General features: G+C 35.4%; 3 protein-coding genes across 8 annotated transcripts; 2 read left to right on the forward strand and 1 right to left on the reverse strand.

The window, feature by feature from the left end:
- Window positions 1-419: 419 nt before the first annotated feature.
- Window positions 420-5427, reverse strand: LOC103488841 (uncharacterized). Of its 5 annotated transcripts, none has more exons than XM_008447748.3 (10): window positions 4944-5427; window positions 4034-4090; window positions 3114-3191; window positions 2720-2773; window positions 2263-2345; window positions 1848-1947; window positions 1614-1676; window positions 1267-1485; window positions 931-991; window positions 420-809 (listed from the first exon to the last, which is right to left on the reverse strand). In XM_008447748.3, the coding sequence occupies exons 1-10, from the start codon at window positions 5175-5177 to the stop codon at window positions 700-702; spliced, it is 1059 nt and encodes a 352-aa protein (XP_008445970.1). In that variant the 5' UTR covers window positions 5178-5427; the 3' UTR covers window positions 420-699. The 5 variants fall into 5 exon arrangements, with proteins under 5 accessions (XP_008445970.1, XP_008445972.1, XP_050947251.1 ...); XM_008447750.3 differs by having other exon boundaries at window positions 420-806; window positions 4944-5391; XM_051091294.1 differs by lacking the exon at window positions 3114-3191 and having other exon boundaries at window positions 420-806; window positions 4944-5410.
- Window positions 5428-6406: 979 nt separating this feature from the next.
- LOC103488840 (60S ribosomal protein L3-2) lies at window positions 6407-9796 on the forward strand. Of its 2 annotated transcripts, none has more exons than XM_008447747.3 (6): window positions 6407-6572; window positions 7476-7569; window positions 7964-8074; window positions 8433-8737; window positions 8882-9291; window positions 9400-9796. In XM_008447747.3, the coding sequence occupies exons 2-6, from the start codon at window positions 7485-7487 to the stop codon at window positions 9653-9655; spliced, it is 1167 nt and encodes a 388-aa protein (XP_008445969.2). In that variant the 5' UTR covers window positions 6407-6572; window positions 7476-7484; the 3' UTR covers window positions 9656-9796. The 2 variants fall into 2 exon arrangements, with proteins under 2 accessions (XP_008445969.2, XP_050947252.1); XM_051091295.1 differs by having other exon boundaries at window positions 6541-7314.
- Window positions 9797-11791: 1995 nt separating this feature from the next.
- LOC103488839 (tricalbin-3-like) lies at window positions 11792-16580 on the forward strand. The gene is made up of 8 exons (XM_008447746.3): window positions 11792-12877; window positions 13348-13589; window positions 13849-13867; window positions 13979-14184; window positions 14338-14447; window positions 14580-14678; window positions 15617-16082; window positions 16187-16580. The coding sequence occupies exons 1-8, from the start codon at window positions 12084-12086 to the stop codon at window positions 16273-16275; spliced, it is 2025 nt and encodes a 674-aa protein (XP_008445968.2). The 5' UTR covers window positions 11792-12083; the 3' UTR covers window positions 16276-16580.
- Window positions 16581-16773: the final 193 nt, after the last annotated feature.

The raw sequence follows: 16773 nt of genomic DNA on the forward strand, positions 1-16773 counted from the left end.
ACATTAGCAAATTTAGGTGAAATGTGTTAATTTTGTTTTTAACACAGATAATTTTGTAGAAAATGAAAACAAACTCTTTATTATCACAACATGTTTAGTTCCAATTTAGAAACTTCAAATTTGAATTGAAAATTTAACTATGAATTTGTAAATGCAGAACTAGATTAATTTAGTTGGTAAACTCTGTTCTTTTAAGGATAGGTATGATTTATGGGATGAAGCAAATCTCTTCGCTTGCCTTTGGAGCTATATGTATAGATCTCCTAATTATTATAACATTAAACCTATTCAAAAATTTTCTAAAATAATATTTATCTTAAACACATACTACTATAACTCGCTAATATAATAATATAATAATTAAAATTCTTGTGATAATATTTATGAGGGATCACAATTCAAAATATTTATTCTCACAATTCACAAATATTAAAGAATAAATTAGTATAGAATGGAATGAGATTCAACTTCAACTCAACCATTAATTTGGATGTCAACAAAAAGGAGAATTGCATATAAGTAAAGCTCAAAAAGTACTTAATGCAATTTAAACTTATCTCTATTCTACTTAGTCTAGAGTCTAATAAAATATTACCATGTGGCAACTTTTTTAAAAAAGAATGATTTTCTAAACGTTTTTTCTTCTCTCTTTTTAGTAAAGAAAAGGAAAACATGGAATTAGGTGCAACAAGATTGAACTTAATGGGGAGCTGGCGGTAGATCGTATTTGACATGGCCGAGGTAGAGTCCGCACGCAGGAGCCATTGGCCTTGCTGAACTCACATTCTTCGCTTCCAATATTCTTTCTACTGCAGCAACACACATACACCATATTATGGTTCTACATTGAAGCATCCGTGTTCTATTAATTCAAAGATACAAACTACTTTCAAGTATTTCTATTGTATACGTTGCTGCCTAGCCACCTACCATCTCCGACGGTTAGATCTCCAGTGCCGACTGCTTTAAGAACTCCAACCATCAGTCTCACCTAAGTATGTTCCATTTCAGAATAACTAACTAATCAATCAATCTCGTGAAAAAGAAAAGAAATGACATGTTTGAGAGATTCTAAAATGCTTTTAATGATCCAAAACTGGGTTTGACAATATGGAAATCACATTTAAAAATGTAAAACTAAACATTAAATTAATTGTAAATGAATAAAAAATGTGTTTCAAAGTGATTTTTGAATAAGACAGTGATTTCAATAATTTTAAAATCACTCTCAAACATGTGCAAGGTCTAGTGTTGGGGGTTTTAAACCTGATGATAGAGAAAAGAGCGTGCTCGTGCTGTCACCACAAAACAACGATGCCTTCTCCTGATTCCAAATCCAACCTCACAAGTTTCTGAGTGTGGCTCTTCATTCTCACTTTCTTCTTTGCCCTGCCTTTGCTTTCGCTCCATTGATGTTGGAAAATAAGGAGTTGAAGCCACCTCACAAACGTTTAGTTCATCCAGAGTTCTGATTGGTGAGTTTGCCTGCACTGCACAATGCACATCTAAACTACACCATACAAACCATTTCATTTCCCGACCACTCCCCCACTTTTGTTACAAACAAAATGTATGATAAGCTGGGAACATAAATAATTTTAGTATTAAGGGACCTGACAACCAGCTGCCCTGAAGGAGCTAAAATCATGATGCCCAACCAGCACTTTGCATGCCTCCTGAATTTACAGGTTCCAATAATTTTTAGAACTCAAGAAGTCAACCGTACAACTTATAGAACAAATCATGTTCAAATAAGGTCGTTACACATTCCAATAAAGTTGCATCAGTTCTAAAATGTAATTCAAAATCTACATGATCACCAGCGATGAATTGTTATTTTTTCATACCTGCATTGCCCCAATGTTTAGTGTCTCAGGCACGTGCCATGCTCGATCCTTCTCAAAGCTTGAGAGAGCTTCTGGTCCAGAAACTAACCGGTAAAAGTACCTGAAAATATTTCATGAGATACAAAACTAGTTTTAAAGAGGTATGTATAATTAATTATATTGCTGGGCCAACTTATGCGCATTTCGACTATTTTCATAGGACAAGCCACCTGACTCAACTACATTTAGGTGTTAAGGAAACTCGGAGGCAGGTGGCCACCTTGGATTGAAACCTTGACTTCTTGCCATTTATTGAGATTATATCTCCTTCTTACTACTAGACTAACTTACGAAGGTTTACAATTAATCCTACTATCTAATATGCAACAATGGTATCAACTAGACAACTACTAAAGCATGGATGAATGGTACTCACGTACGCTCTTGAGCTTTATATCTAGCATGAAAATCATTGGGAACACTTCGAACATCAACTACAGTAACATCACCTTCATGTTTCTGAAATCAAAACCAACATAAATACCTCTCATTCATCATTTTCTTTGTTAAGCAATAAAGAAACAAAAGGCTCAAGCTGAGAAAAGGAAGTTATGTCTCAGGTGCTATCTCATATATAGCCTTTAAACAATAGTCGACAATAATGGTAAGAGGATATATAGAGAAATCTAAATTCAATAGTAATGGTGAAGGGGAAGATTCTTTATTCTAACGTGCTTGCAAATTTAAACAGAATAAATTTATAGATTGGAGATGGCGATTATAACAAGACAATTGCATGTAGTACCATTAAAAATGAAGCACAAATCAAAACGATGAAAGTTAGGAGAAGCAGAAGTAGCTGAAGAAAGTGATTGGTCAGCGAAGAACCAAACCTGTAAGAAATGATTCACGGCCTTATGAACCACTCCTGGTTCATGAGGTGGTAACTGCATCATAGTTAAGAAAAAGATGTTAGCTTCTCCGTGGCAAAGTTGAGCACCATTTCTTCAAACTCATATGCATGAGGAAGTTTAAACTTCAATCTCAACAATAAAGTCAATTAGTTGAATTAGAAAGAAGTAACGCAGGTCTCATGGCCAATCCCAAGAAGTAAAGGTAGCAACGCTGCTCCACAAGGCAATGGAATATGATACCAACAGCCAATGAACAATAAAGTCAACTAGTGAACCAAAGTTTTCAGGAAAATTACTCATCTAGTTGAGGACACATTATGTGTACATAAGAGAGGAAATAGGGATGTTGATATTCTATTATAAGGGGACAAACCACTTCTCCAGGCTTTCTTTTGCTTATGCGCTCAACATCAACATGACAAACATTTGATAAGGCATGAACTCCAGCATCCTTGACCGTACCAAGAAAAAATAAAGAAAAGTCACAGCATGAATCGGATGCCTAATATAAATATGTTAGAAAGAAGCATAATATTACACACATGAGAATTCGAATAACAAAGAAAGCAAAAACAATTGGGTTGATAAAATTAATAAAAATATTTGGTCTTCACAGTCTTTACAACAACAGTAGTAAATGCATATGAGGCAAGGTTGCAGTTCAGCAGAAAATCCCAAAGTTACTTACCCTGATACTTTTTTCTTATAAGAAAGAAAATAACTTACCCTGAAAATAATTAGCATATTTGTTCTAAACTAAACATAATTTATAAGAATATGATTGGTCCATAAATTTCAAGTAGATCAAAATATTAATTTTCTTTGGCCGACAATCAATGTAATCAAAAGAGCAACTCTATCATGGATCCCCTTCTGATTTTCTCACATCAGAATGTACGAATATGGAGCAAGATGCATTGCACTCCGCAGCAAACAAGCCAGGAAAGTAACTTATCCTAAAACGCCACAGTTCATTTGTTTCAAAATCCAACTTAGGACAATAAATGTGAGTCCAGATGAATAATTAGTTCAATTGCATATCCTTCTCTACGCGTATCCAACCTAGTGGGAGAAAAACTTCCAGACGACTGAAGAATCAACAAGAAAATTGTTGTAGAACCTTGACAGAGAGAACGGTCTTCAAACTACTTTTCAATTTAAATTCGGTTATATCTTCATCTAGTATAATAAGTAATAATATCCTACACGCATACTGAACATTCTAATAAGTAATAGTAGTAATGAGATTGCTTTGTATGACAACAAAAAATATCTAAAATAAGATAAACTTACAGTTCTGCTAGAACAAAACACCGAGACTGGTTGACCGATAAACTTCTGGAATGCTTCCTGACAAGTGTAAGTTAATCATTTTGAAAGAGGGGTATGTTAGGGTACCACCTAATAGGAATTAAGATTTGAAATATATTGAAATACAAAGTATGAAAGACTACAAGATAAATCAAGTACAAGGCCCTCTCGAGTATCCTAACCCAAGTCCTTGATCACTTAACAATTGCATGACTTCCTTCGATCCCTCTCCCTTAAACAGCCTAACTAACTCCCTATCTAATTACCCTAGTGCCCTCGCTAATACAACTATCAGTTCCTTACAACTACTACATGGTGTAATTAAGGAGATGCATTGTTAAAAAATGAATCTTACTTTTAAAATCATCGAAATGACAACAGAAACATAAATAGAAATAAACTTTAGCTTAAGTCCATGACAGTTGAAACTATCATGACTTGGAAGCGATACAGGGTGTCAATGAGATAATATCAATATGGATGTTTCATATTCTGATTACTAAACAATAAAAAAGAGATAGAGAGAAAAGGGAACCATTTAATTTCAATGGGATGTCTCACTCCATAAACCACCCATGTTTTGGGCTCCAATTATAACTTCAATTAACTACATCGTTACTATTTCAAATCCTTCTTTATGCACTTTAGTTGCATTTTTTTACTCTTCCTCTTTCGTATTGTGACTAAATAGTATGCAACTCAAACCCAAACTCAAATAAGCATTAACTATGTCTCTAAAAATTTATCTTTCCTTTTGGTCTCTCTCAGGTACTAATTGTCAAAACATGTAAACCAGCTACACAGAGCGCCGATACAAAGAAGCCATGTCCCATCTCAAATATTTCCATTGGTTAATAAGAAAAAAGCAGTTAAAAGAAAAATGGGAAAGTACCTCGAGCGCGCCAACCACCGTACGGCAGTTGGGCTGTTGCTGAGACCCAGAAAACCGAGTTCCAATATATTCCACTGCGACAAGGTAGCGTTGGATTCCAGGTTTAGGGTTCATGGTTTCTGCTTCCTCCTCGTCGCCGTGAAAAACTTGGTCTGTGGTCTTTCCAATTTTCAAGGGCCTTTGAGATGATGAGTCTATACTTAATTCTAGCCCATGTTTCTGGTTTTCCGTCATAGGTTGAAGCGTAGCAAGTGTTCTAGTGTGAGTTTAATGCATTGTAGAGGTTAAAGATGAGTGCTTGATTGAACTCCGGCATACGTTGAAGAAGTTGCCTCGCCACTGCCCGAAGGTAGACGATGGTAGTTTGCTTTGCTGGGTCGTACTCGATCGTTGGCCCGTTTGTGAAGGCCCAAATCACCTTCCGAGACTTGATTGTCGCTCATTTCGACACTCCTTCTCGTTATTGCTCTTTAGTGACTCAAACACTTTCTCATACTTCTTTACACCTATAGACATATAGTTAGAGTTGATAAAATAATGAAGAAAAAAGTAAATATTACACCTTCCTTAAATTTTAAAACGTACATGCCAACCATCCATAATGACTATCAAGTGGAAAGTGGCAAATCCAAAAACGTAATGTTAGGACGACACGATTTTTTACGAGGTTAGGAGTCGAACTATTATCGTTTAGTTTACAAACATATCTTATGTTAAAAATACATTGTATAACTATTGCTTGATGATGTTATCGAGTTGCGTACTCGATGACCAGATTAGTTTGTCTTGAATTTTGTATTGTTTTATGAGTTACAGGAGTCATTCTCTTCATTAAAAGATTTTGTTTTCTGTTTATGGGGCGATGATAACATTTGTTGGCTTATTCCTTTATTTGTCGAAATTTTGAGGTTGTATAATTATACTATATAATTTATCATGAATATATAACACATAACTAAACTGTTTTTCTTTTAAGATTAGTTTTCATAAATATGACAACGCATAACAAAGGCCAGTTAGCAACTCTTTAAATATTTCAGGATTTCATTACGTTTTTCTTTAATTTGATGCGATTTCTTCCAATAGGTTTTCTTGCAAGTTATTTATATTGTTTTTTTTCTACCCAAATCTAAAGTAATCAAAAACAATAAAACCAAATCTAAACGTTGAATATGGTTGACGACATGATTGATAAGACATTTTTGATATACAGTGTAAATAATATTTTTGGAAAGACCCATTCTTTTAAATTTAATATAATTTGAATTAAAGTTATGAAAAGGAGCCATCCATTTGCAAGTCGACCAGTCGAATGCATTTTACCTCAAACCGACGTGTCGTTTTCCTGACAATGTTCACGTGCTTTTCGGCGAAGCACGTGGGCTTGGACTTCCAAATTGGTCAATGTTTCTATAAGCCCAACGGCCTACGCCACGTAAAATTAGGGTTAGCCCAATTTTGTCGTGAGAAAACCCTAATTCCTTCCCTCGCATCGCAGCCGCCAAATCGTAGCCGCAGTATCCATTGTTTCATTTCTACTATAAATACAAAGGTGTAGCCTTAACCCTAGTAACGTCGGCAACAACCTCTCCTCCCTTCCGCCACTTCAATTGAGGTTTCCTGTGTCAGGTATACTTGTTTCAATGAGTATGGTGGCCTCTTTGTTTATTTTACATCGTTCGATAAACTTCTTCCTGCAGGATCGTTCATCTTCTTTTGCTTGATACGAGCTGGTTATGTATTCTATTTTTTTTTTATTACGACGCTTATACATCTGGATGGTTGGATGTTCATGTTTATCCATTAAATTTGCTGGGGTTTTGGTTTTACTAATTTGCTGACGGTTGTTGTTCCATCATGTTTTTCTGGTCTAATTCCAATATTCCAAATGATAGTCAAAATGGTTACCCCCATAAGAAAGTATTAATAATCAGGGCTGGAGTCTAGAACGGGCTCTTTCACCAATGCCTATTTTTGGGTTTTTGGAATGGAACACAAGGGAGCCTGAGTTTTGGCATTATCTAGTGCCATAGGCCACTGGTCGGGGGTCATTTTGTAGTCTGCTGGATTTTGGAACATGGAACTTGGAAAAACTTGAACCTGGAACCTGTTTTCTTCTGATAATCTTTCCAAATCTTAGTCACATTCGTTTTTATTTAAAAGATTTTAGAATTTTGTTTTAGAATTTCTTCTTCTCTTGATCTGACACATTCAATTGATTTTATATTATACGAAGAAACTTATATTTGCATATCATTTTGAAAACTATTTCTGTAGTTCTTTGACCATCTGTTTCATTATAGGCAACGGAAATTCGGTTGATGTGAAACTACTATGTCTTCGTTTATTCTTCCTGCCATGGTTTTCTTTTGTACGTACGTATGTTTTGCTGTTGGGTTTGGTGTCTATGATATTGTCATTATTTTTTATCTCTATATAAGTGGAAAACCCTTTCATGTTCGGTTATTTTGGGACTCTTAGTGGTTCAATTAACATCATTAAAATTTGGTAGTTTCCTATTAATTGCTACAGGAAGGCAACATGTCTCATCGCAAGTTTGAGCACCCAAGACATGGCTCTTTAGGGTTTCTTCCAAGGAAGAGAGCTTCTCGGCATAGAGGAAAAGGTATTGGCAATCTAACTTTTATGCTGGATGCATGGTTGCTGTTTATGGGACCCCCGACTATTTTTTTGTAATGTATTCAGTGTTTATAAATCATAATCACTTCTTATTTGTATATAGTGGTTTCAGTTTATTGTATTTGTGTGATGCAATTCATGTGGATTTTTTTTGCATATCATAATTTGCTCTATGACCATTCTAGTGCTTTATTGAGTTTATTCTGTTATATCATAATATGCTGAATGTTTTCTTCTATAACTAGGGGCTCTAGCTAAGAACATTTGTAGCACTTCAGTTACATAATTATTTTCATACGTTATCATTATCCTTAAATTATGTGCATTAAATTCCAGTTAGCTAATTAATAAATATTGTCGCGTTAATGTGTATTTTGCAGTGAAGGCGTTCCCTAGAGATGATCCATCAAAGCCTTGTAGGTTGACTGCTTTCCTTGGATACAAGGCTGGGATGACCCATATAGTCAGAGAAGTCGAAAAGCCTGGTTCAAGTGAGTCATGTTCTAAGATATCCAAATCTTGTTTGGCAAAATGAGATAAATCCAGTTGTCTACTATCTGACGTGCACTTTATAATGTATATCTCGCTGTAAGCTACAGTTGCATCTGTTTACCATATTTAGCAATTGTGTGGCCTGCTGTTTGTGTGGACATTGGATTAAGATTTGGATTAGGCATTCAATTTTTTTTATAGTTTTGTTAACCATTTATCTTTTTCTCATCCTTTTATTAATTAGATTGAGACTCGACTTGTAATTTGTATAGTACAACTTTTAGTAGACAAGTTTGTAATATTTTGTGGTTTTATGCGTTATATGTATTATTAATTTTATTATAATGATTCTCTCAGAGCTACACAAGAAAGAAACATGTGAAGCTGTGACAATCATAGAAGCGCCCCCCATGGTTGTTGTTGGGGTTGTTGGCTATATCAAAACGCCCCGAGGTTTGCGTTCATTTAAAACTGTGTGGGCCCAGCACTTGAGCGAGGAGGTAAAGCGGCGATTTTACAAGAACTGGTGCATGTCAAAGAAAAAGGCTTTCACGAAGTACTCGAAGAAGTACGAGACTGAAGATGGTAAGAAAGATATTCAGTCGCAGTTGGAAAGTTTGAGGAAACACAGCACTGTAATTCGTGTTCTTGCCCATTCACAGGTATTTTATGTTTCCTTCTCATCTTTTCCAAAACATCTCATAGGCGATGTTGATCAACTGAATGTCTAAACCTTTATAAAATCTTGGTTCATATTAGATATGTACTCTATATTTAAAAACCCATGTAAAAACCTTGTTTTTCAGATAAGGAAGATGCAAGGATTAAAGCAAAAGAAAGCTCACTTAATGGAAATTCAAGTGAATGGCGGAGATGTTCCTAAGAAGGTTGATTATGCATATAGTTTGTTTGAGAAGCAGATCCCTGTTGATGCCATTTTCCAAAAGGATGAGATGATTGATATCATTGGAGTAACGAAGGGCAAAGGCTACGAAGGTGTGGTGACCCGTTGGGGTGTCACTCGCCTGCCCCGTAAGACTCATCGTGGCCTTCGGAAGGTAGCCTGTATTGGTGCTTGGCATCCAGCTAGAGTGTCGTTCACAGTTGCCAGGGCAGGACAGAATGGTTATCATCACCGCACAGAAATGAATAAAAAAGTTTATAAGATTGGGAAGACTGGTCAAGATTCTCACTCCGCCATGACTGAATTTGATAGGTAGGTCTCTTAAAGCCAATCTTTTCTTGTGGATAATATTTTCTACTTCAATTTCTTGTTGTAGATTTCCTGCTGCTGATGCTGATGCTTCTGGATATTCTTTTATAGGACCGAGAAGGATATAACTCCAATTGGTGGATTCCCTCACTATGGTATCGTCAAAGAGGATTACCTGATGATCAAGGGCTGTTGTGCGGGTCCAAAAAAGCGTGTGGTCACATTGAGGCAGTCACTGATCAAGCAAACATCTAGAGTTGCTATTGAGGAAATCAAACTGAAGTTCATAGATACATCTTCCAAGTTCGGCCACGGACGGTTCCAGACAACACAGGAGAAGGCTAAGTTTTATGGACGAGTCAAATAGGTTTTATGGACCACTTTTTTCATTGGGTTTCTTCATTTTTGGTCGTTTTCAGATTTGGTTGATGTTGTGACGAATATTCTTCTCTCATGTTCGAACATTTGATTGTTCTTTTCAATGAAAATATCCCATAGTTTATCAGCATCATTTTTTTTGGCATAGGCTGGTACTATATATAGTTTGGTGATGCTTTCTCAATTGTTGTTCTTGTATTGAATCCTTTCCATACTTATATTGGTTCTTCGCATGTTTGTATGAGTTTCTATGTTGTATCTATTGATTTAACTTAGAAAATGTAATTCCCCAATATTTCCTTTTCATTTTACTATGAAGAAATGAAACTTTGTTAATACGACGACTATTACTACTAACCGATCGTGAAAGAAATTATATTTTCTTAAAAAATGTGAAAATTAACTTTGATGATAGAAGAATGTATGTATGTTCTCGGGAAAGGTTGTTCTAAGCAAGTTGGGATATAAAGTTAAATATCAATTTAGTGTTCGAGACTTAAGATAAGTTGATATAACTCTCAATCTGAAGGCAAAGTGTTTTCTTTACTTAAATTTCTATTGTCTTCATCCTAATCTCTTCTTGACTTTCTTCTCTTTTTATTTCCTCTCACTTCTTTGTCAATCTTATTCTCAACTCTCTTTTTCAGGAGAGCGAAAGCAAGTGAACAATATGTGTGTTTGGAGTTCTGTTTTGGTCATTCCAATGCAAACAACCTTCGATTTGAATGTTTAAAGCAGTGAATGGATATTGTGCCACCCACATGTAAGTAAGACCATTTTGTAGCCATATGTGTTGTTGAAGCACTTAGTGAAAGAGTAATAATTAAAAAGTAGAGTAATAGAGTGAACATAAAAAGACAGAAGAAAACACGTGTGGAATCATAGAAAAATGTGAGTTTTGTATGTGTTTATTCAAGTCTTGCAACAAGTACGTTTGGACGGCAAACGCAAATGGATTTTCAAGCAAGTTGAAATAGTGAAGAGAAAAGAAGATACCGCGTGTTTTCGAAATATATTCCAATTTAATCACGTTTCTTTAACTGTTGTAGAGTCCCCATTACAATACCTAAATTAATAGCAACATTTTTCTTGCGGCTTATTCTTTCTTTTCTCTTTCCAATTCGGAATACGACTATTCAACTTTTTAAATCCCACTGTTGTATACACGTATTCTCCACTCCATATTCTTAATTTAATAATAATAATATTAAGAATCGCCTTTTCTTGCTAATATTTCTACAGAGATTTATAGATATTTGATTTCTAAAATTTAGGTTTAGTTTGAATTTGGTAATATTTCCAAGTGTTACATTTTTTATGCTTAAGTTTTGGATATGATTTTGATTTAATTACTAAGTTTTAAAAGGGAATTGAAGTTTGATTTTCAAGTTTTTAATTTTGCTCCAATTTTGTTTTCTTTTCAATATTTACTTTTTTTTTTCAATTTTGATTTTTCATCGACATTAATGTCTATAAATTAATTTATAAGAACGATAACATAGAATTTAATATTAATTTTAATAATGATAGCAAAAACGAAGCTTAATTCAAAATGTGAATTTTGAAACTCATAAACTGAGCTGATATACCACTCGAATCATATAGATAAAATTGTAAATAAATTAAAATCAAACTCAAAATTTGAAAGACATAATATTTCAAAATCTTAAATGAAAAAACATACTCAAAATACAATAACTAAAATTTCTTATACTTAAGGAGCATTTTAAATATATGTCAAAATAAATTAAAGTATTTACGAAATACAAAAGAATATGAAATAAATTCATTTTTTCTTTATGATAGACGTAGATAGAATGAGATCATCGGTGTTTATAATTGATAGACTTTGAAAATATGATGTTTTTTAAAATATTTTCTACACTTTTACCAATTTTGTATATTTAATGTTATTTCTTTTTAGAAAAAGGAAGAAAAAAATAAAGGGGAAAAAGAGAAGGGAATGAAAACGACGTCGTGGAGAGGAAGAGGTGAGAAGGAGAAAAAGGATCACAGAAAATATGAAATAAGAAGAGGAAGACCGTAGATGTTGCCGCGTCGGCTCCGTCCATTCCATGTGGCGTTTCCATATAACGATGAATCGATCTCTATATTATTCTCAATCTTTCATTTTCTCTTCTTCAAACCAAGAAGAAAAAAAAAGAAAAAAGAAAGTCTTCCATTTTCTGAGGCTGTGGCCTCCAAGCCGAAAGCCCAAGTTCCCCTGCCCCATAATCCCTTCAATTTCCTTCTTCCTTGGAACAATTTCATGTCATCATCATCATCAACAATAACAACAACAATCCACACCAATTTCCATTGATTTTCTTCCCCCATTTCCCCATTCTCAATCCAGCTTCAGCTTCAGGTTCATCGTTTCCTTATGATTTCTCATCTCTTTTCTTTTCTGTATCTAAATGATTACACACTTCCCATTTCCGACCTTTGATTTCTCCAATTCCTTCTCTCAACATTGCCCATGCAACAATTTCACTGCTTTCGTCCCTTTTTCCAGAAAATCCAGAAAACCCTTTTCATCTTCTCTTAATTTCCGACGGAGATGGTTTTTGGTTTGTTCTCTTTCTCCAGATGGTGTTACTAGCAACTTTAATTTAGAATTTGCTACTTCTGCTAGAAGGGGTGTTAGAAATTTTGTAGTTAAGCGTATTAGTAATGAACTGGAAGGGGAAGAATTCTCCCAGGAAGAGTCTTCTGTGCAAGTGGGGTCGAATTTTACTGGTTTTCAAGAGGATCCTATTGTTGATAAGTTAAGGACTCAATTAGGAGTCATACACCCTATTCCTTCACCTCCTATTAATCGAAATATTGTTGGACTTTTCGTTTTCTTTTTCTTTGTTGGAGTCGCTTTTGACAAGTTATGGACATTTAGGAAAAGAAGTAAATCTAGAAATGATGATGGGCGTCTTGGTACATGGCCTCAGGTGCCTACTAGTTTCTCTTCGTTTTTGGAGAAGGATTTACAAAGGAAGGAGTCGGTGGAGTGGGTGAATATGGTGTTGGGTAAATTGTGGAAAGTTTATAGACCTGGTATTGAGGATTGGCTTGTTGGGTTGTTGCAACCTGTTATTGATAATTTGAAGAAACCTGATTATGTGGAGAGAGTGGAAATCAAGCAGTTTTCGTTGGGGGAAGAACCATTATCAGTTAGGAATGTTGAGCGGAGAACGTCCCGTCGAGCCAATGATTTGCAGTAAGTTGTTTTGAACTCATCTTTCTAGTTTTATGTACTCTCTGGTATACTGATTGAACACCTTCCTTCAATGTTTACTGGCTATGAAGTTCCATGAATTTTTTCAGTCATTATTGTTTTTTACATTTCTTTCTTTTTGAGTTCAATCAATATCTTGGAATATTGTATTTGTAATGTTGTTATTTACCATTTTGGCTGGTTTGGTGAGGTGTGCCTTCGTAATATGTAATTTCCTACTTCTCTATGATAATAGTACTTCTCTCTTGATATAGCTAACAACATTGTTCGTGAATCTTGTGCATATCTATGCCGATTTCTATATTGTTTGCATTTTTTTTTTGTTCCTTTTGATTCTCGATTTCATAAAGCAATATATAGCTATATTCAAGTTGGGTACATTTTGTTTCATCTTTTTCATTATTAGAATTACAGTATTACCAATAGTCGTATCTTCGTTCAATGTTCTTCAGGTACCAAATTGGTCTGCGGTATACTGGTGGTGCTCGTATGTTATTAATGCTTTCACTAAAATTTGGCATCATCCCCATTGTTGTTCCAGTTGTTGTCCGAGATTTTGACATAGATGGTGAATTATGGGTCAAGTTACGGCTAATTCCCACTGAACCTTGGGTAGGTGCCGTTTCATGGGCATTTGTTTCACTACCGAAGATCAAATTTGAGTTGTCACCGTTCCGCTTGTTCAATTTAATGGGTATGTTATTGTTTTTTGACTTTGATTACAGTTTACGAATTACATTTCATTACTAGTCACTGCAAGGAAGCATGAAACTTGGTTTACTTTCATGTTCTTCTTTAGTTTCTCTTTATGTTTTTAGTAGGCATGCTTGTGGAGGTTGCATTCGTCTTTGATGATAGTTTTTTTACTTTGCTTTAAGTTTTGACATTTAAATACTGATGGACATTTCTCTCTGTCTTCCAATTGTTTTGCTGCACGCCTGGTACAACATCAGCCATTCCTGTTCTCTCTATGTAAGTTGATTAATCTTAACTGTTGCCGTACTGCTCTATGATAAGATTTTTAGGCTTGATTTTCTTCCATTTATTTGCCCTCTGACCTTTATGCTTATTGTGTCTGCATAGGTTTTTGACAAAACTTCTCACTGAGGACTTACCGAAATTATTTGTGCGTCCGAAGAAGATAGTTCTAGATTTCCAGAAAGGAAAAGCAGTTGGACCCGTTCCAGATGAGGTTAAATCAGGAGTCATGCAGGAAGGGAATAATGATTTTGTTGGGGAACTTTCAGTAACCCTTGTAGATGCTCGGAAGCTTTCTTATTTGTTTTATGGTACGTTGTTTTATCTATTATCCTTTCTAGTGGTTGTGATGCTTATCAACATTAATGTGGCACTGCCACTTTGCTTTCAGAAAGTTGGCATCACTATTTATTCCCATTAATTTATGACCCTGTACTTTACTCATCAACCCCTGTTCCTCTCAGGAAAAACGGACCCATATGTCGTTTTAAGCTTGGGCGATCAGACAATACGCAGCAAAAAGAACAGCCAAACCACTGTGATTGGACCACCTGGTGAGCCAATCTGGAATCAGGTGAAGCTCATTGCTTATTTTTGTTTTACTGGAGAATATGTTCCCTGAACAATATTGGTTATTTTCGGGTTCATTTGAAGTATTCAATCTGGTTTGTGTACTCACATGTATTGCCATTGGGATTATTGGCAGGATTTTCATATGCTTGTTGCAAATCCTAGGAAGCAAAAATTGTATATTCAAGTGAAAGACTCTCTTGGATTTGCAGATTTGACCATTGGTAACGCAGAGGTAACTGATCTTTTCCTTACCCATATGCTATTTAGATTTTGAAATATCTATGATTCTATGTTATTGCCGATCTTGATAAAGGGTAAGTTAAAACTAGCGAAACCTTGCGACATTTCTCTGTCCCTCCACCATTACTATGCCATCACATCTTTATTTCTCTTATGTAACCGTGCAAACTTAATCAAGGACTAAAACTGCTGAAAATTATGTATAGCCAATTTGGTCATTTCAGGTTAAGTCTTGTTTAAAGTCCAAAACTTGGCTAGATATTCTTCTAATTTGAGTTTGCGACTTATAGAATATAAATTGGGGGTTGTGCATCTGTTAGGGTACCTCCTAATTAGTATTAAGATCTGAAACATATTAAAATATTAAGATAGCGAACTACAAGTTAAACCAAGTTGAAGTTCAAGGTACTTAGAACCTCCCCGTGGGCCGTGATTATTCTAACTCAAGCTTTAGATCACTCGCAAATTGCCTTCCTCCACTTACCCTCTTATTTATGACAAGATTCACTTACCCTTTTACCTCTTACGAATACCATACTAATTATCTAGTTACCATACAGAAGCATTAGCTCATTTTGTCAGCTCATTAGTCTTTGGTACGCAGCCCTTGAATTACGAGCATTCTTGGTGTGACGTGCTTGCTTTGCTAGTTTGTGCAATCATGTGAAAGTTTTATTGAGTAGTGTACAAGTTAATCGAGAATATTGGCTTTGGGACTCTAGTTAAAGAAATCGATTTTTAAACCCTGAGGTAGCATCAGCTCTGGCAATGATATAGGTGAAATTCTATAGTTTCTGAAGAGAACGCTAACTGCCCGACCGCATTACTTTCGATCCATCAATTTACTGATTCAGTGTCCTGCGCCAAAGTCGAAGTCCGTGTTTTAGCTGCTTTTCGTGTATTCTTACCTTTTTCGTACAAAACATACAGGTTGACCTTGGTTCTCTCCAAGATACCGTACCAACAGATACAATTGTTGTTTTAGGGGGAGGTTGGGGATTCTTCAGAAACAGGTCTTCTGGTGAAGTACTCGTGAGGTTGACGTACAAAGCATATGTTGAGGACGAAGAAGATGACAAGGCTGCATCAAATGCCTTGGATATAGATATCTCAGATGACGACGAGTCATCTGATACCGACGAACCAAATGGTGCTTATGAAGAGAGTGAAAACGACACAGTGAAAGCAACCGGCAAGGAATCATTTATGGACGTACTAGCCGCATTGATAGTGAGTGAAGAATTTCTGGGAATAGTGGCCTCCGATGCATTGAATACGAAGCTTCAAAATGATGCCACCCTTTCTACTAGCTCAGGTACAACGAATTCGAGATCTCGTGATACAGCTACAGACAACAAACCCACGGTTTCAAGTAACGGAGCTGGAGGTTTAGCCGGTAATATTGCTGTCTGATTATCAATCACGTACATATATATACATTTTTGGTGTCATATCTTGTTTGGATGGTGATGAAGTATTCTAATGCGTGTTTTTTGACAGATTCGGCGTTGTTTTGGCTCACTGTGATCACAAGCATCTCTGTGCTGATTGCTATCAACATTGGTGGTTCGGGTTTCTTTAATCCATAATTTTACAGGGGGGGGGACTCTCGACAACCATAGCCATCAGTTATTTTGTATCATAGAGCAAGCAACCTTTGGCTGGCCTTGAGTTGAGTATATCGCTCACCCATATACGTATTGAATTGAACAATTAGAGTTCAGTCAACTTAACTCTTGTTAGGTTTGTGTATAAGTCGCTAATGGAGCAATATTCTGTTGGCGGCATGCCAATTTTGACTTTGTATTATAAGATTCTTACACGGAAAAAAAAATCTTTTGTACACCACCATATGTTTATGAAATGCAGTAGATTTTGAATTATTTTGTTGAAACTTTTAGCTTTAGACCAGTTTAATATTTTCATTGTTATCTTGAATACTAATTAATTCTTTCCTCATTGATGTCATTTTCGTATTTTGAATCTTTTTGTTATTTAAGATATTTTAAATCCTCTTTTAAAAGATCGAGAAATATTGGATTAGTGATGACTGGCTGCCATCAATATTATTTCATTTTTGTATTTTT

Source organism: Cucumis melo, chromosome 10, assembly GCF_025177605.1.
Source record: "Cucumis melo cultivar AY chromosome 10, USDA_Cmelo_AY_1.0, whole genome shotgun sequence".
Lineage (NCBI taxonomy): Eukaryota > Viridiplantae > Streptophyta > Magnoliopsida > Cucurbitales > Cucurbitaceae > Cucumis > Cucumis melo.